Source organism: Epargyreus clarus, unplaced genomic scaffold (genome assembly GCF_041222505.1).
Source record: "Epargyreus clarus isolate Ecla_fem2 unplaced genomic scaffold, WU_Ecla_fem_2.2 ptg000026l, whole genome shotgun sequence".
NCBI classification, from domain to species: domain Eukaryota; kingdom Metazoa; phylum Arthropoda; class Insecta; order Lepidoptera; family Hesperiidae; genus Epargyreus; species Epargyreus clarus.
The window spans coordinates 15,292,683-15,316,094 of NW_027332233.1; the positions used below are offsets into that span (position 1 = coordinate 15,292,683).

The 23,412-nt window shown below is 33.1% G+C and overlaps 2 protein-coding genes across 8 annotated transcripts in view; one reads left to right on the forward strand and one right to left on the reverse strand.

Annotated features, from left to right (window-relative positions):
- Positions 1–1,779: 1,779 nt before the first annotated feature.
- Positions 1,780–17,385, forward strand: Ero1L (endoplasmic reticulum oxidoreductin-1-like protein). Of its 2 annotated transcripts, none has more exons than XM_073087538.1 (2): positions 1,780–3,429; positions 16,888–17,385. In XM_073087538.1, exons 1-2 carry the CDS (start codon positions 1,982–1,984, stop codon positions 16,937–16,939), a joined length of 1,500 nt encoding a protein of 499 aa, XP_072943639.1. In that variant the 5' UTR covers positions 1,780–1,981; the 3' UTR covers positions 16,940–17,385. The 2 variants fall into 2 exon arrangements, with proteins under 2 accessions (XP_072943639.1, XP_072943638.1); XM_073087537.1 differs by lacking the exon at positions 16,888–17,385 and adding an exon at positions 9,533–12,594.
- A 3,520-nt stretch (positions 17,386–20,905) lies between these two features.
- LOC140753130 (uncharacterized) overlaps positions 20,906–23,412 on the reverse strand; it is a 487,125-nt gene continuing 484,618 nt past the window's right edge. For 5 of the 6 annotated variants that reach the window (XM_073087528.1, XM_073087530.1, XM_073087527.1 and 2 more), the window contains one exon: positions 20,906–23,209. In XM_073087528.1, coding sequence (XP_072943629.1) covers positions 23,028–23,209 — 182 coding nt within the window. In that variant the 3' untranslated portion in view covers positions 20,906–23,027. Of the gene's footprint in view, positions 23,249–23,412 lie in introns of all 6 variants that reach the window. The other variant, XM_073087529.1, reaches the window with a different exon arrangement.

The window sequence follows — 23,412 nt, forward strand, 5'->3', positions numbered from 1 at the left end:
TTACGTTGGGTAAAGGCGGCTCTAGCTGTTACCTTACATAACTCTATTCTTGAAAATAAATGTATCCCAAGAAAAGTGAGTTTATTTAAAGTAATACTTTTCATGCACCCAATACTGATTGGGTATTAAAAAAAAGAAGATCGAATATTGATTTAAGGTTAATTCTTATTTCTTACATTTTTTTAAAGTTGACATCGGGCAAGTAGAGATATTTGGCGAGTTTTTTTAGTTTAGTTTGTAATTTCTTTTTGTTACACAAACTTATTGATTAAATACAAAACTATAAGTATTGTTAAGTTAGTTAAGCTACTGTTTGTAATGTTACAATATAAAAAATTGAAATTATATAAAGTATTTTCTTAATTCAATGTTGTAATAATTCTACGTCCAATTTACAATTTATTATGATATAAAAAATGTTAAAATTTGTATGCATTTCTATAAAATGTGATTTATCTAAGTGTTTCACTCAATGTATATAGTTACTGATGTATCGGGAGCAAATGTCTGTTTATTACTGTATTTTGAATCTCTTGTGCATTTCCGATGAAACTGCTTTTGTGAATGATCTATAATTATATTATTATTGTATGGCAAATATTAAATTTTCGACCGACTCTAACCAGGCGTTTTATTTAAAACCTTATAAATCAGTACATTTTTATATCAAAATTAATAATTATGTTTCAAAATATTATTTGATTTTACTCAATCTTAAACTACGATATAATGTTGTATTATATAATATTCATAAACCATAATCTTTATGAGAGATGAAAATATGTAACTTTGACTACTAGTCAATAAAAAATAAGTTCTATGAAAATCTCTAAATCACCTCTAGCCCAAATATTATTTTTATCCTTTATATGCGTCGCTGGACATAAGGCTGTCAACAAAAATGGGCGGGCCTAGAAAAAACTCCCACACACTCCAAAAATAGGAGGAGGTGAAAAATATGTTATTCATTATTCAAAAACCAGCATTTGCAGCCGCTATGGCATTGTGCCAGGTCGTAATTACAGCTTAATTTTTTTCTAAATATTACCCTGGACAATTTCCGCAATCTTTAACAAAATGCTCTACTTTTCTCAAACAAAAAATTAACTATAAACTAATAATTAACACACTTAATTCATGCCATGGATTAGTAAAGATACTCGCCGCCGTGAAATTGAATGAAGCCACAAACGGCTTATTAGTAAGTTCTTTTTTTTAATTCTTGACAAATATAAACATTTTTAGAGAAAATTGATGAATAAATAACTAATACTGCATAATTTACATAATAAATAAATAATTATTTCAAATATTTTAGGGACATTTTAGCACGGAGACGTGCCAAAACTTTTTTACGCAACTATTTCAATTCTCAAAACTGGGTACATTTTCTTGGTAGGAGTGTGTAATCTACTAATCTTAAATCTATGATTGATGCTAAACATACATTTTAAAATATCTAATTGATAGTTTCGTAATTTAAAATATGGTTTTTAATTTCAAATATGCTGCCAGAGATAAGGAAATGACGTTCTCATTTTTGATTGGTGCACGTCGTTATAATAAAATACACTAAATGTTGCTAGAACCAGAGAAAGAATATAACTATTATCCTATACATTTAAAAACACAAAGTACAATATTTCATAATCGATTTTATATCACATAATTTAAACTCGTTTAATATATTTTTTATGATTAAAGTTCTAATCGTTTTATATAATTATTTAATCTATGTGCATCGAATCAATCACCTTTCACTTTGACACTGACGTATACTAGAGCCAATTTATTTTGTCAAGCTGATATGTGTAAACGTTTGCTAGTGCACGTCGGCCCGTAAATTACTCACGGGTTCGTCATTTCGGTGCTTTAAAATAAATTTCGCCGCTATCTCTAATGTTAATGCGGACTCAGTTTCATAGATGTGTAACGTAGGTGTACTTCATTCGATCAGTTTTTAATTCATGAGACGTATGCTATGACAGGTGCTCGCTCAAAAATGGCATACAAGAACTACTGTGTTGTGTTTATATTATTCGCTCTTGCGATCGTCCAGGCCGTGGGTTATGACACCGAGCTGTACGACCCGCCGTGCGACAGCAACGCTTGCTTCGAGTCTCTACACGGCGCTCTCGGAGACTGTTCGTGCAATGTTGACACCATCGACTATTTCAACAACGTTAAGATCTTCCCTCGGATCCAAAGCCTCGTGAGCAAAGACTACTTCCGATTCTATAAAGTTAATTTGAAAAAAGAATGTCCGTTCTGGGCGGACGACAGCAGATGCGCTATGAAGTATTGCCATATAAAGACTTGCTCGAAAGAGAGTGTTCCGGGTTACGAAAACGGCTACAACAACGACTTGGATGAGGAAACTGCTGCTGCAAAGTATTCTGAGGAGGCACAGACTACTCCTTGCAATTCTGACTCCGATCATGACCCTGACTTGGGATACTTAAATATGACAATTAGTGCTGCAAGTCAGTTCGAAATAGCTAAGTGGAAAGCCCACGACGATTCTATCGATAACTTCTGTGATTGTGATGATAGAGATGTAGATGCTGAGTACGTGGACCTCTCATTGAATCCGGAAAGATATACCGGTTACAAGGGACCCTCGGCACATAGAATCTGGAGAAGCATATACCAAGAGAATTGTTTCCGACCAAAGATGAACCCATATGAGTCATTTCCTTATGTGCTAAGCTCAGATTTCAGTAATATGTGCTTGGAGAAGAGAGTATTTTACAGAGCAGTATCAGGTTTACATACCAGTATTAATATTCACTTGTGTTCAAAGTATTTGCTGTCAGAAAAGGGTGTAGGGTTCGCCGCCCCACCTGAAGGGGAATGGGGTCCTAATCTAGAGGAGTTCCAGCGTCGTTTTGATCCCTCACAAACTTTTGGTGAGGGTCCTGCATGGTTAAAGAATCTTTACTTTGTGTATCTGCTAGAAATGAGAGCATTGGCTAAGGCCGGACCTTATTTGGAAAATGAGGATTATTTCACTGGCAACCCCATCGAGGATCAGGAAACTGGGGATGCAATTCGTAATATGTTAAGTGTTATTTATACATTTCCTGATCATTTTAATGAATCCTCCATGTTTACTGGTGGCATCCAGGCAACGAAATTGAAGAATGAGTTCCGAGAACATTTTTGGAATATATCCAGGATTATGGATTGCGTTGGATGTGATAAATGCAAGTTGTGGGGCAAGCTACAAACGCAAGGCCTCGGTACTGCTTTAAAAATACTGTTTTCCGGAAGATGGGACAGTCCCGGTGACCCGGAGCAGGGTAATCTACCCCTCAGACACAAAGCCAATAAACGGTTGCAGAGAACAGAGATTGTGGCTCTGTTCAATGCATTTGCAAGGTTATCAAACAGCATAAGGGAGTTAGAAAACTTCAGGATAATGCTCAGGTGAGATTTTTTGCTAATTTAAGATTTTAATTTAAGAAATTTATTTGTTTATTATTAAGATGTACACAATTGAATCATTTTCACAGAAAATTTTGTTAGTATCCAATTGGTTCAAAAAGACTATTATATATCTGATGATAAATGGTCACTGCTGACCATCAATATTTATCACAACCATAAATAGATTGATGTTCTGAAATCTGTTTGGTTGAATACTGAATTTTGTTATGTCATTATATAGCAGTAGCATTATATAGCAATCTGATATTAAATAATTATGCCACTGATTATTTATCATCAGAAAAAACTAACATTACCGGTTTATATAACTGCACATTCATATAATTATGTAGGATGCAAGCTCATATTCATTAAATTGTTCCTACATTATTTTCGTTTTTGCCTACTCTACTCTTTTTGAAAAATATTTAAAGATGTCAATAGACGTTTTTGTACCGATGTCAGCTTTAGTTTCAAGGTTATGATTAAAATTTTGTTTAATATTTCATTTGCCTGCTATAATGACGCCCATTATTTTATCCTTGCCAAAAATAGTGGGCGTCGAATTGTCTCGAACTAACTAGAATTGTTAACGTTTTATTCATGGATTGCATGGTATTTGGCAATATATATATATATATATATAATTTTACTGCTATTATGAAATAAGAGTAAAGTAGGTCTGTACATCACTCGCTATCGCTTGTTGCACAAGAGGCTTTCTCTTATTTCGTCATATCCGTATTAGGACGCGCGCAGATAGTTTCATTTGTTAAAGAGGCAATAGTAGTTCATTTACTATAACTATTTATACACGTATTATAGGATTGCGTTTATTTATTATATTTAAGCTTTATTCAAATAATATGTACGCTTGCATGACGAGCTTAGTAACATCGATCAAACTAGACGATTTGAGATATTTTCCGCGTTTAAAGCCTTTTTTTTTAAATATTAAACAGTTAATGCTTATGCAGCAGTTAAATTGTACTCGTATAGCTGCTTTAGGACCTATATTAAAATTTATACATTTATTATTATAGTTCCATTTGTAAAATGTATTCGAATAAAGCAATGAAATAAGTATATTATACGAGGTCTAATGATGATATACACATTGATTGCGGGTATAATACTTCCCCATCCCTATTATGCTATTAAACATGCTATGCTAACCTTGATTCCACTGGAACGGACCGATTATCCTATTACCTTTCAGTCGCAACGATGCATGTTTTCAATCATGTAATTATACGCTGGCTTAGTGCCAATGATTTTATAAAAAGCCAAATTCTGTGGCACGCGTGTGGTATTGGTCACGGTACCGGTCTGACATACAGGTTCGATGCCCGGCCAGGTACGTATTAATTTATTAGTGTAGGTATCTGATCTTTCCCTATAGTTCCGGGACTAGAATAGGGCTACGGTATCCACTGCCTGTCGTAAGAGGCTTCCAGGGTTGCGCGCGGCAAGAGTGGACGCTCGAACCGTCCAGTATGCTGGGGTAGCAGGAAGGACGGCGGTATGTGTGGTTGCATACCGTCGTAATCACCAGATGTTGTGGGAGAAGCGCTGAGGACTTCCACTTAAGGGTTTTTAATGCGGTAATAATCTCACATAACCCGGCGTTGCTCCCACGTCTTCGGGTACCTTTTGAAGGTTTCCCCCTCGAAAAGAAAAAAAAGGTATCTGATCTACGTATGTGTCTCGGTGGTACCCGCGACCTCTGAATAGGATCTCTCGTAGAGTGGGGTTTACGGGTTTAGAAAGCGTTATTCGTCAAGTGTGAAAAGGATACTTGTACATTTGCTTATCTGTTTACTAATAATTGGTTTAGAACACATTAGACTGAGCAAATAGAGCTAGATAGATCGTTTATAATATCTCACCGACTTAAAGAAATGAGGAGGTTCTTAATTAGACTATAATCGATAATTTGTTTGTTTAATTTAAAATTATTAATGTTTTGATTAAGAGCTTGACTAGGTCTTGTTGCTTATAATGAGTTTAAAGTACGAGGAAAACCCGTGGTCTAAATCCATTGTAATACGCACAAATGCTTTTATTTTGGGTACTAACAATGCTTCCGGACTGAATTTAGTTTAAGTTGGTTCTTAACGTGCCCGGCCTGGTTACGTATGCTTATACGATACGGTTTGCTTTGCTTGTTAAACACCTATTTTTAATTTAATTACCTTTTCATGTAACCTGTAATTGTTTATACTTAACGATCATTATGTTATCTTACCGATCCTTAAGCTGGATTACCGGATGACTGTTAATACTCCTATAAAAGTAATTAGATGTACAATTACATTTAACTTTCTTTAACTAAACTTACTTTAACAGTGTCGTAAAGCAGATAATTATCCTGAAGCAATAATGCCTAAGTTCTTGTATTTTCTAAGTGTTATTGGTGTCAGTGAAACTGTCAGATTGTTTTGAAAAAATGAAAAAAAGATTGTATAATATAAATGTTTGACTAGCTCAAAACCTTATTGTCTTAGCTTAGGTTTAGCTTAGACATATGGACTGTACCTTTGATATGTAAAGGATAACAATGATGAAACTAATAATGTTTGTTGGATTAGCACGACTACAGACCAACTGAAAGACGAACAATTTAAATGCTATTTATTATTTAATTGATTGAATTTGCCTCATTGGGAAAGTACATATTTTCTATCTTCGAAAATAATTGAAAAAATAATGCAAATGCAGTATGTAATCTTATTAAACTTTTTTTCGCGGATTATACATAACTGAGTGTGTAAATGAGGACGTAAAAAACCACGACATGTCGAATACAATGGACTTGCTTTAAGTAATGACGCACGCAACCAGGTGTGTTGGCGGACTGGCCACACAATGGCTGAAAAAATAGTTTTCTACTACGAAACAGCAAACGTTTGCGCAAATATCATCGCCCCATATTCCCACTTAAACAGTGGAACCAAATATTCGAAGTTTTTGGAATTCAACCTGACATAGAGTCGCTTATGTCACCATCGCCTATGAACATTGGCAACACTCGTTTCGTCAATGGATCGCTAGGTAGTAAAGGATTCTGTTTGTTATGAATATCGATTCAATGATAATGCATTGCTGCAAGGCATCTAACCACAGGAAATTCACGTCACTCTCAAAAATTAGAGGTGTTGTGTATACCCTAACTCATTGTGGACCTCTGACGTGCTCGATCTGTTCCTACACAAAATTTCCTTTTAAACCGTCGTATGTCTCAAAATTCTCGCGAAAATCAATGAATAGGTATGAACATTGAATAGGTCATAAGTCAATCTAGTTTCACAAGAAAGGTTGCAACATCGCTAAGCTGATTCTCACATTGTTGCGTAGTCAGCATGTATTCACACAGCAGTATATAAGTTGTTAATTGGAAAATTTAAAGATTTCTCAGTACTCAGACAAATTGTTCAAACACTTTAATTTTTTCTGATCGCGCAATTAGAATAAATGAAAAGATTTGTCAGTAGTCAGACAAATTGCTCAAAAGTTTCTTCTGATTTCTTCTGATCTCCCATTTAGGTTGTCTATAATCTTACTGAATTCAGGTTTCCCCAAACAGCCATCTAATACTGCTTGGACGGACATGACTAAAATATAGTTGGTTGTACGACCATGCATTTTGTTCTCTTTAATAATAGGCGTGTACCTGAATAGGATTAGTCCTTCGGTGAGTCTTACAAGAGTAATGTCACGTAGCGTGTCGTAGAGCTGGCGTGATTCAATGTTTATCTCTAGTTTAACGTTAATTGAACCTTACGCTCTACATAATAGTATTGTGCAATACGAGAAAGTGATGGCTGGAAAACATTATAATTCTAAAATTGATTTATCGTAATAGTAATTCAAGGAAATAAAATACTTTTTATTTCACGTAACGTCACTTATCGCTTGTTAGCGCCAAGCCTCTCGCCTTGTATCCGTGTGATACATAGGCGGTGAGGAAATCAGTGAAATTATTGTTTTAAAACATTTTTTTTGTCTTCAAAGGATTCATGGGTTTGGTTTGATTTAAACTATGCTTATCACTTAAAAATTAATCACTTTGCAAAAACCTTGTTGTAATAATAGGAGGTTCGCAAAGATCCCACAAGAGTTGGCAACTTCCTGATCTTCCCCAGCGTAAGCATTAAAAGTAAACAGCGTAGTGTAATATTCTCCTAGCTTTCCTTAGTTTTATGGATAAAGTATTGTTCTGTAAAGGGATATAAGTAGTGTGTCAATTAATTCATACACTTCTTTAACAAGTTAGTTGGTTGTGATGTCTTATTTTTCTACGTCTTAAAAAATGTGTGTTGATCATTAACAAGGTATTTACTCAATTTTTTTCCTAGTATTATCTATATTCCGTCATCGTTATTTTCAGGATATTGGTGTGACAGTACGAATCGAATGATAAAGCATTACTAATTGTACAAATCAAAGGATAACAACAACCACAAAAACATTGTATTGTTACTATTGTTAGCCGTAATTGCATATGAAAATATCTCGACAACAATGATTTTTAATAGACAAACTGTACACCAAATATACTTCATACAATACTGCTGTATCTTTTGTTACTATTAGTTGCGAATACTAAAATACGATCAGGGACGTATTAAACATTTTATACGCTTGAATATTATATTCCTTTTAGAACGCAAACAACGTGGTTTTCAATATAAAAATTGTCTGAATAACCATATCTTCTAAATAATGCATCTTCTATTTACACAATGTTTGAAATGTCTATAGAAAAAGATTTGTTTATATTTAGTTATTATATGGGTTTTGTGGTTATAACCATCATTAAGTGTTTACTATAGTGTTTTCATATCGATATATATTCATTGGCTTGTTGTAGTGTCTAGTTGTAATTTTATTGTTATTGGCATTTTGAAGCTTGGGTATATATTGATTTGCAAATTATCGTGGTTACCTGATTCATCTTTGTGACAATCTGTTCGTCTGTCTATTAGTCTATGCGTCTGTCTATCAGAATTTGTCTTTCCATGTATTTGTTTGTCTCTATAATCTCATGGCATTCATAGTGCATATATCGAGAACGGCGTAAACGAATTCAATAGAATTACGAATGAATAGCCCTAAAATATTATTGTTTTTGAAAAGAATTGAAACCCAATGCTTTCATGCGGTTTATAACTATTTATGAGCTTATAGTAGAATTGTGTGCAAATGTCCTTTAATCTATTGGGTGTTACGTCACTTTTTAAAAATTATTATGTGTCAGTAGATACGTTCTTATCAGTTGATATTCCATACTGAGTGGTTGTGATAATTTCAAATTTCATAAGCTCATATTCATCTCATTGTTGTTTCAATTTCACTCTTATCTATCCGTTTTCCAATTACGTTTATGTTCGTTTCATGTTGTATAATTTATGGCAATTATAGCAAACACTTTGATTAATGAGGATTTAAAAAATGCTGCTATCCTGAAACCAAGTAACTTTGGAATTGACTTTCATGTATTTATTTTAAAAAATCTTGTAGTTTTCCTGGGTATTTCATTTGATGAATCTGATCAGTAGAATCAATTAATGTTTTGAGTTTTTTTCTCATAACTCTCAGAACACATTTGTTGATGCAACCTTTTACGATGGTTTACGATGGTTGCAGCAACTTTATTGCAACATATGAGAGAGGTTATTGAACTGTGGGCAAATTTTTCTGGGTTATATCATAACATAACTCCTAATCGTCATGTTCCGTAATGATGCAAGGTTGTCTCAAAGTATTCACCGATATTTTACGTTACTTTTAAAAATATGAAGTTAATTGCATGTAGCATGTGTTGTCTTAATAGAAAAAGCTTCATTAAAAAATGAAGGACAGACGTGGGACGGATTCTTATGATGTGATATTGTAGCTATTTAAATATCAGTTTGGATAATACTAGTTTTATTTTAAACCACCAAAAAACTGTTGAGTTGGGTGTAATCCATTCATAGCCGAATTAAAGAGAACGGGATACATTATCAGTGTTCATCTTGCATGCAAGCTTGTCTATTGGCATCATTGGGTAGCACAAGATTTAGTGTGAACTATATTAAAATAAAGCCTTAATCTACAGCACACAAACAGAGTCGACGAAGAAGAAAAACGTGTTTTGCGGTGTCGAAGATCCGAAGATAGCAGATACGGTAGACACAAAGCAGGAGCAGTGCGCGTCGGGAGGCGCGAAGCCAAGAATATGGAGTTAATGGATAGAGAGGTCCGTGGAATGTATCGACAATTTTTATTGATGGAAATTGATGGTATCGGAGTAAACGGGCATGCATCGAACCAGTCAATTCTATAAAGGAATTGTTCTGTTACTAAAGTCTGTTAAAATTTAGCTTCGAATGTAAATGGTGTCTTTTTGGAATATGTCTTAGGTTCCTATGTAAGGACTGAATTAATCTTCCCATCCTGTCTCCTAAATAAACCAGCACTTGGTCAACTAATTAATCATCGCTACCTCTTCAAACCACAAATAGACGTAGTTTGGAAGTTAAATTCTGTACAATTTATCTCATATTCGTATGCATATGCATATTCGTGTGCCTGTTTCTGTAACATTTTATTTTTATTTCAGTAGCAATTCTGACTATCTTTATCACTATTATTTCAGCAATATTAATCCAGGGCTGGCCCTCGATAAGCTGGAAATAATTTGACTTGTTCCTTTTATCATTTTAAATCAATATGACTTATTAATAATTTTAATAAATTTCACTTTTAGTCCTGAAATTAGATGTTGGCTTATGTTCTTCTTCGACTGAAGATTCATAATGACTTTTAAGACCATTGCTTGATTTTCTATAAACATATCTGATTTATTGTTACAAGCATTCGCAGGAGCTCTTATTAATAAAGTCCTTTGTCCGAGCGATCAGCAGAAATTCCTACTCAGTACATTTTTTATCATTTCCCTTCACAAGCCCGTGAAATAAACAAGGTTATATGGAATTGAGCGTTTCTACAGTTTGATTCCAACACGAATTGTTCTAATATAATTTAACGGTTAAATCTATACGAGGTATGGTGTAGTTATATAATAATATGTCTACAATATATATATTACAATATTTGATATAATGTTTTGAAATTGGTGTTTTGAGATTATTGTTAATCATTGAGATTCTTTTTGTACACAAAATTTTGTAAATGTTTATCCATCACAAATTTTATTTATTGTAAACCAGTGAGTTTAGTGTTGTTCTTTGTTTGTGGTAAAGCTGAGAATTGGTAAGAAGTCCTCAGTTCGTGTATAGTTTTTTTTTGGTTATACGTCACCATGAATATTAAGTTATTTCGTATTGTCTTGGTTTTATAGTTATAAATGTTATTCATTTCATTATATTTGTAAAAACCATGTGTTAGGCGTTTGCGTAAAATGAGACAATGAAATATGTGCCTACTTATGTATGTACAGGTGGGAATAACCTTTTAGTTACTATTGTTATTTAAATTCGTATTTATTTTATTTTAATTTTGGTAAAACATGTGGGGTTTCGTCATGCTAATTATGTAGATAGCGCGTGCGATAAATTTACCCGTATAATGCATATAATGTAATCTGATATCGCTAATATTTTATCAGTAATATGTAAAACATGGTACGGTTTTTATTTTGTTTCTGACGTGGCCTTTGCTTTTCAATAGAAGTATGTGCAATGTAATCAATGTAGTTATGAGTGGACACCTATGTATAGAAGCGTATGTCCACGTCATGTGTAGATCATAGCCGATCTGCAAAGTTTAGCAGCGTTGGATGAGATTGGGAGTTTGATAGGAGACTGTTAGTGGCTAAACGGTCTTCGTGATCCACGCTCCAGCCTAGTAAAGCTATCCTCCAAGGTATCGTCTAGGTTGTTATCAGCGGGTGACAGTCATTAAATCTTGTTGGAGGTTTTATGGGGGGTTCGAACTTCGAACACATCTGACATGGGTTGGCCACTACTCGTTTTTTCTTTCACCAATTGGAATTGGTGGAGAATGTTCATTCTATTGTAGATTTTTTCATTTAATAATGACCTAAATGCCTCCTTCTATTTTGAGGAGAGATTCTCACTCAATGGGACAAAAAAAGGATTGTAGTTATGTTTACATAAAGTTTACAATTGTCGGGTGTAGTCAAAACTGCACCTGGAAGTGGACTTAACTTTTTTTAAATTGTTAAAAATGTAGGATTATCATGTAACGTGTCACAAAGCTATGGAATTGTTAAAGTGTAATTATTCAGACTGCGCTGTATAATTACGGAACCGGGCTCAATTTACTGAAAGGCAATTATTATTTTAATTACTCACGGTAATAATCTATTTATTATTAAATGCCAGTTGGAAATATTTTCCCTATTTTAATATAATATGACGACGACACAATAACGGTATTTTTGAAACCTTCTACTCATAATCTCACTAGGATTTTCTGTATCTTGAAAAACCCTGAATACAACGAGTGTCTTAATTATTATATCTTAATTATTATTATCTTATAATTCAGAAGTGAGTACGATATTCAGTGCCCGACTACTCGGTCGGGTACTGAATATCGAACCCCTAACCATCTGTGTGTTAGCAGCAAGCAGTGATAGCCTAATGGTTAAAAAACTCGGCCTCTCGATCGAGGGGTCCGAGGTTCAAATTACAGGTACGCTCCTCTGATTTTTATTAAGTTATGTGCGAATTAGATATTAATTATCACTTGCTAAATGGTGAAGGAAAACACCGTGAGGAAACCTGCATACCTGAGAGGTTTATAAAAAAAAATCTCAAAGGTATGTGAAGTCTACCAATACGCACTTGACCAGCGCGGCGACCTATGGCCTAATTCTTCTCATTATCAGAGGAGACCCGTGCCCAGCAGTGGGACAGTGATGGGTTGTTGATGATGAACCCTCTGTGTGTAGGATCGGTACTCTGATAACTCCGCCACGCAGGTCGTGTTTTATATGAGTGTATCTAATTTATAGTTTTTGGTTGGCTCAAAATACTACAAGTAAAGTAAGAAAATGATTATTGATATAACTATTGTCTATTTTACATTTACCAAAATTCAGCTTTACCACCCCTTTAGCGTGTTTGTAAATATTTTAGATATAGTTATTAACTATCTAAATTATTGTATATTGAGGTAGGTACATACTTTGTGTCACAAATTTTCGTTTAAAATTTTTGATATCCATTTCATAAATCTGTACACGGAGACCTTTTTGTTTGATTTATTTTTTATCAGTGTGTCTAGTTATGTTTATGAACGAGTTTATAAGAAAAATACCTTCATGTATCTAGCGTGATTTGGACATTTTGTATCCAAAAGTATTTTAAATTATTAAAAAAGTTTAAATAAGGAAAAATCGTACCTATAGGCAATATTTACGATCAACGACATATAAATGAAATGTAAATGTAGACTCTCATCCTGGTTTTGTATAGAATAATAGCGACCGTTGTGTACACATGTGTGCACAAGTGTAAACATGCGACAATGCGATTCCATTGTTAGGCGCTTCATGCCGCCTTGCACATCTGTTAGTGACTCCAAACATGAGTTTCACGTCACGTGCGATATTGCTTTAAAACTAAGGGTGCCTGCACACCTCACGAGGAAACTTAGGGCTCTGGCATACGAGCGACAGCCCGCGCTGACGACTAACGGCTCGTTTAGCTTACTGACACTCGTATGTCACTTCCCTTATTTCAAAGGGTTAGCAACGAGTCCGTGACCCACTGTAGGTTTAATTTCAGTCTTATTTGGAGTTGGTTATTAATTTTCATGGGTTCACTTAAAAAGGAATGTTATTATGATTAAAATGTTATATGCACGAACGCTGTTTTTGTCTTCCTTGTAATATTATTGTGAAATATCACGTTTGGCGACTGGCCTATAAATAAATTTAGACACGCTATCATTTACCTCTTCTAGTCATCAAAATACATTTCCACGACGAAATTCAGTGCAATAGATACTCAATCTCTTATATTGTTTAACTATTAAAATACGATTTATTTTTTGAAGGTCTCTTATAAAAGTTTATTTTTAAATTAACCTCTGTTGTATATTTGAGAGTCATTCTAAATTTTGAATGGTATCCAAATTGAGTTGGCTGCGGTATACTTGGTTCCGTTATATTATAAAGAATAGTGTCTTTTGTGTATATCTCTCGCTCATACATTGTTGGGGCGGGCAAGAGGCAAACAGAAATGATGCTATTTCGGAGTACAATATTTATTGAGTCAAGTTATACCAATTGTATTTTCTTCTCATTTAGTTTTTTCATGTCACCGCCTTATTGACCATATTTAATATGTATTCTTATTCATATTTGTAATTTATATATAGTGATAATTGACTATGATTATCAATGTTTATATAAATCGAATCATAAAAGATTAGAATCTGTGATAGCGACATGTATTTAGTAAAGTATGGACAGGAAAAATAAATATGTAACAAAATAAGTACACCGTATGAGAGGGATAGCACGTTCAGCCGTCATCTACGATTCTAATCTTTAATGACTCGAATAGTAGCAATAATCGATGTTAATATGTGCGTAATGTGATTAGATCCTTAAAGGTAGGTTTGTTTAATTTTAATAAACATGCTAGACATTTTTAACGTGATAATATAATTATTAAAATGAAGTCGGTTAATTGCCGAATATATGAATTCATAAATTAATAGCAATATCTACATATTAAGGATAATTATGAAACAATAATATACACGAAGTCTTTATCATTAACAAGATTTACTGTTGCGGTCACATTTATATTTACAGACATTAAACGTGTCAGACACGGGCCGTATCAGACATATTCTATTTTCTATACAATATTTTGACAGTCACGGTTCGTGTCTGCACGGTTGTTTCCTGTAGATATAAAAATCCCAACGCCAATTCACACTGTCTAGCAATACTTTTTGCTTGCTGCGGTACGCGACTGACACGCTCTATGTCTGTAAATGTAAATGAACCCTATAAGTTACTCTATTCAGCGAGTATTCCATTATATTAGTATTACATTACTATATATTAAAATTATATTAAGGGGCAAATCGAAATAGGTGCAACTTGTTTCAATAAATAATGTAAAAATAATAATGCAACGTTTTTGTATATTATGTTTCTTATGTATCACATTATGCATTACAAACTTTATTGAAGCAGGTCATACGCATACGTGAATTTGGTGATATAAATTATTGTGCAAGCCTTACTTAATTCTGTTTCTAGATTTTTCTTTGCTGTAAAATGTATCTATTATTTGCTTTAATTTGAAAAGTAAAATTAATAAATGATTGAACATAAACAAAAACTAAATCTAAATAAATTGACGTAAACGAAAATAAATAAATATGATTTGAGAAGCAATCTTCAACTCTATTACATGTAAAATATACACGAAATGAATGTGATATAAAATCAGGATATTTCCTGTTACATTTCAATATAATACTTGGTATTATTTTATTATAAGCAAAAAAGGTCACAGTATGTTGTTCCGAATGTATTGTTCCTATTCATGTTAGTTTATATGTTTCTACCTACCTTTTATTTGTTGTTTGAAATATGAGTAATCTATAACAATCATTATTCATCATTTTAACGTCAGGGGTAAATATTAATTTTGTAATTGAGTGTAGTTTTTATTACATATAACTTTTTTATTACATTTAATACGAAAATTTTCATCCCTATATATTATTTTTTGAATTTCAAAAGGAAAAACAAGGTATAGAAATTTATAAATATTTCGGATATGTTACTTATTTGATTAGTGATACAAAATAACACGTACTTCAAATACATTATAGTGCTACATTATACTTGATAATGAAAACAATTTGTATTACAGCTGTTACATAGACAGGTAACATTTTTAATGGCGGTCTTATCAGCTGTTAAGAACAATTAAAATGAATGTATTAACGATGTTAGTTTGCGATAAAAATTATAAAAAAAAATAATGTTGAAAAATAACTGTTTTAGCAACAGGGTAATAGTGATTTTTTTACTAGATTTGGGTCATACCACCGCCAAGCCTTTGAGCGTGATTCGACCATCTCTTAGGAGTGACAGTGCAACTGTAACATTCTTCTGTTAGAACTCCAGTTCTTTATAAAGTTGGTACCAAGGTGTGTGGGAGGCAACGACCACTTACCATCAGGTGGACTAAATGTGAATTGTCAACAAATAATACAATCGAAAAAGGCAGAGGTAATCACAAATGGGATTGTGATCTTTTTTGAAACAAGTGATAATAATATCTTATCATTATCAAATTATTAATTTAAAGCTTAAATCACTTAATGTTAATAAACATCAATCAAATTAAAAATATATCGTATATAAATGTGTAAAATTATAAACTCTCATTGCATTCCATTCTACTGTAATAATCAAAATGGAAAAGTCAATTAATTAAATGGTAGTATCGATTTTCTTATCACTTCACAATAATTGTTGATTGTTTTTATAATGACCAATTTGTATAGTTTTAAATGAATCTTGAAAATGTTGTTTACGGTGTAATAATCGTTAGCGGGTTAGTTTCAGTTGTTATTGGGAGATATAGCTAAGACTGTGTTTATATTGGTTGGTACCTAACCAATAATAGTTTGTTTAAATAATTATTTTCCAAAATAAGTGCATGATGGATTAGTAATTTTGTTATCTCTACCTCTTATTTCTCTTTCTTTTTATTACCTCTTTATTATTTCCATTTTTACGGAATACTTCATTGATTTTCAATATTATTGTCGCATATTACAATTTATGTGTTAGTATTTAATTAATTAATTAATTAATAATTCAGGAAATATATGCATTGTGTTTTAAATGTAAACACAGTCTTAGATAATAATATTGGATTTGTAAAATATAAACAAATATTTATTATTTAGAGTTTACTGTTTTTGTAAAATATAATTATTGTTTAAGTATAATTTATTTAAGTTTTAAATAATTATGTTTTTGTCTTGGTGTCTAAATTGTAATAAAATAAACGACTTTGGGATACTTAAAATTATAAAGCTGTGATTTATATGGTCTACGGCGATCATGACATGATTGTAATTAATTTATTTATAGTTTGAAATAAATGTTTTTATTGTATTATGTAGTTTTATTTCATTCTTTTGGTAATGGTAACTGTGTGTTTGTTTTGTGTGTGTGTGTGTAGTGTATTATTAGGTACATATATGCAGTTTAGAGTTTTATGTTTTACTAACATATAATTTCTTATATATTTTGAGATCAGTTTTATATATCTGTCTGTTATTTAAAATTTCGATATTCCAATGCATTTTTTTTAAATAATTGTACATATTTTAAATAACTTTTGTAAACATATAATTTGGTACTGAGTTATTTCGTAATATTTGCTTGTATGTGTGTATGAGAATGTATTAATTAATTTTATTTCATGATTACAGGTCCGATGAAGAAAGAAATATATTTATAATGTGTGAGACGAATGTGAAATAAAATTATGGGAACTTTACCTACTTGTACCACAAGCGAGTAAACGACAAACTTAGAATAATTCGTCCTTACGTCAAAAATTAATAAGTTTTAAGTTATACCATAGATAAGTATCTATGGGTTATACTGACATCCAGTTCGTACTTAGTAATATTTGGACGAGATAACTCGTTTATATAGTATAGGTAAAACATGTCATTTACGAACAAACGTTTATATGATTTTGTGTTCATAGATTGAAAGTTAATAAGATCGTTTAGTGATAGTAGTAGTATATTTTTTTGAGGCCAGTGATTATTGCGAGAGCCTACTATGTACAATTACTTTGAGTGTTATTCTGTATTATATCAACACTAATTCTAATCTGATGCAAGCTCGATTGCTCATTAAGATTAAGTAAATATATTACTTATAAGGAATAAATAAAAACTCGAAAAGCCTCTTCGAGAGTGGCGTGTACCGACATTTTTACCCAATACCATCATCCCATCTCCACACTGAATCGAATCCTAGACAACTGTTAATTTTTAGAGTTATTTGCGAATTAGAACCAATGTCTGTGGAAGGGACTATAGCCTGCCCGTTATTATCCATCCATCCTATGTTTTTCCTACGAATGCTCTTTAGACAATAGCTGCCCACTACAACACATTGTCAATTTGGTAGGCAACATTTTGATAGATCAATAATTAGTACTAACGTAAAAGTTATCGTGACTCTTATCGAATAATGAGGTGTTGATGTTTTGTGTTATTAGGTATAGTTTCCAGTTTCCATTCAAGTCAGCGATTCTCTAATTTGTAGTTCTACTCACTTCTATAATATTTTTAAAACAAATGCAAACCTTAAAGAATCTTGCAATGTATAAAACAACAGAAGATAGCTTATAACAATGAATAAAAGTCACGAAGAAGAACTGGACAGATAAGATGTGTTGCTAAATATTTTCCTTGTCTTACGTTTTTTCCAACTGAGCGAGTTATCAATTGCATAGTTGTATACCTACTTGTTATTATATTAAAAGGGTAGCAAACCAATGTACGAGGATAAAAATACGTGTAGGTATCTCATTATTATAAACGTACTTCATACAATATGTTAAAAGTAGTAGTAGGTAATTAAAGAACGAAAAAGGCTTTATGAACAAAAATAATCACAATATAATATCTTATTAATCTATCTTTTATTTTTACACTATACGTATTACGTATACGTACACATTATAAAATACTATTATGTATTATACTATACTAACATTTAAATTCTAACAACGCCATCTATCGGTGGGTAGCAGATGACAATGTCTATACGATTTTACAGACTAGGTTTGATCTATAGTCTGATTCATAATTAGGTGTCCAAAATGTAAACAAAGAAATGTCACTGTCAAAATTAACAAGAAATAAAAACTTTAACAAACTCAACAAAACCGAAAATTTAACAAATATACACAATTTAACAAACGCGTTATGTAAACGAGAAAACATTAGAGTTCGATCACAATCACGAAAATTAATAATATCAGTTACGAAACTTAAAATGACAGCACAAGAAATGTCTTGGATTCCGATTGTGTTACCATTATGACATTTTAATTTTCTACCATAAACTATGTTTTTTATTATTATTACTGTACGGAACGAAATTGAGGTGATATAAATATTAGAAAATGTGAATTAATCTTAATTTATTTAGATTATATTTTATTATTGTTGTATTACTTTAATATCGACAAAAATAAAAACTACCATTTCTAACGTATTTTCTTGATAGGTCAACACCTTTGTTTACATTTTGGACACCTAATTATGAATCAGAGTATAGGTGAATTACAGTTTATCTTTTTAACTTATTATGTGTAAGCATATTTTCCTTCTACTGTTGAAGGTGGTAGGTGTCTCGTTAGTCGAGTGCTATTATTTTCAGTAGTATGTTAGGAAGAGAATTTCCGACTTTTGTTAACCCTGTTGGCGCAGTGTGTGTCACCCAGAATATAAACTAATTTCCAGTGCTTATTTAGACCACCAGTCTTGTTAAGGTAGTTAACACTTAACATCAGGCACAGCAAGCCTGTGAGATACATATATAAAAAATAGGATAGGAGAGGGATAGAAAGTAAAACAAATACTCGCTTGGGAACGGAATCGTTTATTAAACCCATCTGTAATAGTAGATAATTAAATTATAGGTACTGTTATTCTACACATTTGTACTGTTCAAAGTACCTACCTATAAGTATTTCTATGTCTTAGGTTAGAATGTACTAACAAATGCACCCAATACCGAGGAATACTTTATTTTTAATTATTATATTTTACTTCCAATTGTGCTCCAAGTTTCGGTAGTTACCAATCACAGTACCTTCTAATTATTTATAATGAATACAATGCAATACATAGTTTATGTATGGTTAATGACAAATAATCGTTACAATGCCAATTCGAATACTTACGTCACAAATTACTAATGTGACAGGAATGAACTTACTGATAAAATTAACTAACAACCTTGCATCTGAAACGTGATCGTAGGCGTTTACCATTGTATGTGCAAAAATAGTTTGTCTTGAGAAAAACGCATATATTCCACGCAATGAAAAAGGAAATACTTCATAGATGCCATAATAAAAGTATGATTCTAAATTGGTGTTAACAAGAAAGTTTATATTATGTTAAATGTATGACTAAATGTTAACTAATTCTTTAAAGATTTTTTTAGTCACTGCTTTATCTTGAAATTCATAAATTTGATTACTTCGTCTCCTATTTATTTTCTTCTAGAGTACTAGACAGATAAGTTTATTATATTAGCGTAAATCATTAATTTCATTGGTACTGTGGTATAACATAAGATAATCCATTATTCGTGCTCGCAAATAATAGCTAGGTACTGGTAATCGTTCGAATACGTTCCATTTTAGAGCAAAGTTGTTAGTATAATATGAATTTACATTCTTATGAACAATAAAAGTTACACAAGTACAAGAAGACTGATAGAAACTCAGTTAAAATCCAATTTATATTTGACGTAACAGTAACTTATTACTTTTATCAATATATTATTCGGATTCACGCTTTGAAGGCAAGTTTGATTTATAATAATTATATGCAATACAGTAAATGTAATAATGTATATGGTAAATATGGCAGGATTTATGAGAATTAATCGCAGATAATTGATTTATAAGTCTGCGATAATTTTATTACATCCTAGATTATCGTATAATGTCAGATCTATAAAAATGTCTTAAAGTTACACATTTTTTTTGTAAATTTTATTTCGATTTTTTTTTGTCAAACCTTGATAATATTCGAACATAATAAGAAAAATATCAGAGCGTGTATCCGAACGAAACTAGGGATGTATTATTATACTTTTTCAATTACAAAGTAGCTATTTGTAGTCTATATGTCACTAAAGTTACTTTAGACGTCGATCGGCGCGTCGTTCGTTTATAATCATTAATAATAGGTATAAATCTTCCTTATTGTCTTCAATATTTATCATTAAAACAAAGCTGGGTAAAATAATTACATACATTTCTGACAAAACAAGGAGTGTCGCAGCATAACAAGTGGTGGCAAAATTGTGTTTCGTGTATAATTGCTTTGGTTCCGCCATTAGTATAATAACTATACATAATTATAATAATAATAAAAGCCGCAAATACATACATACCTACGAGGTTCATAACCATATCGAATGAAAACTTATTGCATACTTTTTAGCAACGTAAAGTAGCAACTTAATTGAGCCGTGTTCGAGATAAGAAGTGGCAAGTTTGTGTTATGTTTTAGTTTATTATTTTTATACTGAATCATTACATGTATAATAGCTCGAGTTTGAAATGCAAGCTTAACATTACATATTCACATAATTCGAGGCGATAATGAAACGTAACAAAAGTATCCCGAAAGAGATTACCATGTTTTAAATAAATATTACCTAAGACAATCAAAGAAAATTAAGGCCCTCTATTTTTGACAGTATTAAGATGCTTACTCTTAACGAACTTATTTGTTGAAGTTTATAAATTTAAAATAAAGATGTAGAAAAAAACAGGATTAAAATACGATTTAAATTATAAGAATGAAACTTAACCATTGCAAGGTGTTCTGTAAATTACTTGAATGAAAATAGAGTGCCGTGTTACATATTGAAAAAAATAAAGATTACAAATCGTGTTCTTATGGATTTCGATTTTATTTAGACTTAATTTCGCTCTTGAAAAGACATTTACCACTTCAAACTCTTAATATAGGCTTGATATAAGATGTAACACTAAAAATACAAAATTCATGATATGTACCTAAGTATACAAATGATCGACAATTCGCAAATGATAAAAAACAATAAATAGCATTCAATGACATCATAACATATATACACTTATCATACTTTAGTACCCTTCGATTTAATGGATTTTATATGATTAATCGATCGTTTAAATGACTATTCTTTATAATTATTAAGTGTAGTTACTAGCTCGATACGTAAATTATAATCGTCAATATTTACATAAGTACCTATTATTACAATTACGAATACACGGCGATTTAGCGAATTGTTTCTCTTTTAATTTCGTAGAGATTAAACACTATCGCTCAACCGCTCTTAAATCGAGAACTCTCAGTCACATGGACGTGCGAAAAGGAAAACGCATCGTCTGTCTCTATCACACTCAAATCATTGACGCGCCGTCCCGCTCACACCCGTTCAATGTGACCGAGTCGTAACTACCCACACCCAACATCGCTTCGTTCGGTTAGAAAGGAATCCATTTTTAAATGTATATGAAAATAAGTGGGACTTACAGTATATACAAAAATATCACATTACTTCGAGGCCGCAGCTTTCATTACTTAGTCATTACTTATAACGTCTTCTTACCTAAGTCGTCGGTTATTGGTACGAAGCGTAAGCAACGGAGCAAGTTTTCGGTTACATTGCCTTCGACTGAAGCTGGTATGTTAAGCTTCTGTTAAAGCGCCAATTATAAATTGAGGTTCGCATATTAACCTTTTATAAAGGCCATCAAGCCTTTTATAGTTGCCAGAAACGACCAAATTACAGATAAATATTTTTTTATAGATGCAAAAATTTCAAGGCAATATTTTAAATACAAATTCATATTGCATGCAATAAGTATTGAAAATTCGAATTGTCTTGGACGATATATTTTCGAAAGCAATTATAACACCTGGCAACTTTGACTTTAGGCAAGCACGGATACACCGCTGAAGTAGACACAAGAACAAGTCATTCTGTTTCCCAACTCACAAACAATACACGCCATCATCATGTCCCACTTCCATCTCTACTAATGATACTAGGAAGAAGTTAAGACTAGGTGCCGTCATAGATTAAGTTAAGAACTTTGAAAATCGAAACGACTACACCTACAAGATCTATAAGAGGCGTTCAGAAGCGGTCTATAAGCTGCAGCCTTGCGGACGTCGTGCAGCAATACAACGCTACACTAAACTATTTGGCTTACCGTAACACTACGCAAAGCGGACACTACGCGGAACATCTCAGTCGGCTGCCGCTCGCGGCGTAACGAGAATATCACAAACGAGCGACATAGAAAAATATAATAACACCGTGCGCTCGCTACGGCACTGATTCACACAAACATGCGCGATGTCGCGACATGTCGCACGGACGATGTCGCGGCATGTCGGGCGACACTGGCGACATGTCATCTAAGAGGTAACCTACGTGGCTATTAATTGAGATTGCTTAAATAACACCATTTATGCATGCACCATAATCAGTTATATCCTTTAAATTACAACGATGCTCGACGAGGCGAGCGCACGGACTAAATTTTAAGTTCTATGAAAACTAGGGTTGCCAACTGCGCTTAATACTTACATAATATTTTCATTGGATATTTAAATTTATAACACATATTACACACATCTTTATGTATTTTAATCAGTGCATTATTAGTTGTTCTTTCATTTGTAAACAAGCAACGGTATACAAACATAGTTTATGGATCAAACAATAAATCTAGTCATTTTGAAACTGTAAGACTGCGTTCACGGAGCACTCCTATCAGTTGGCAACCTAACGGGACCGTCGCTCACGAGTCGCGCGCAGTGGGCGAGGAGCCGCCGGAGAGGTCGTCGAGGAAGTCGAAGGTGGCGACGGCGGCGCGCTCGCGCTCGCCCCAGCGCACGAAGAACCCCTCGCGGCCGAGGATGGAGGGGCGGCGCGCGCGCGGGAAGCGCAGCACGGCGAGCCCGCGGGAGCGCAGCGCCGCCGCTGTCGTACAGCAGTCAGTTAGCTAGGGCCGCGCGCCCGCTGCGGGACAACACGCGTGAGCGCCAGCACGCGGCGCACGCCCCGCCGCTCGCGCTCGCACTCGCGCGTACGCGTCATCGCCGCTCGACAGTGTAGCCAATGGTTTTTATTTCGATCTTTGCTTATATGCTAAGGTTTTCTTAATTCTTGCTATGAAGTGTATA

What these genes read in the sequence shown, in the direction of transcription:
- Ero1L (XM_073087537.1), top strand. Translation starts at nt 1,982, where the DNA reads ATGACAGGTGCTCGCTCAAAAATGGCATACAAGAACTACTGTGTTGTG. An exon ending in AACTTCAGGATAATGCTCAG is followed by an intron (nt 3,430 to 9,532) that starts GTGAGATTTTTT and finishes CTTAATCTACAG; the next exon opens with CACACAAACAGAGTCGACGA.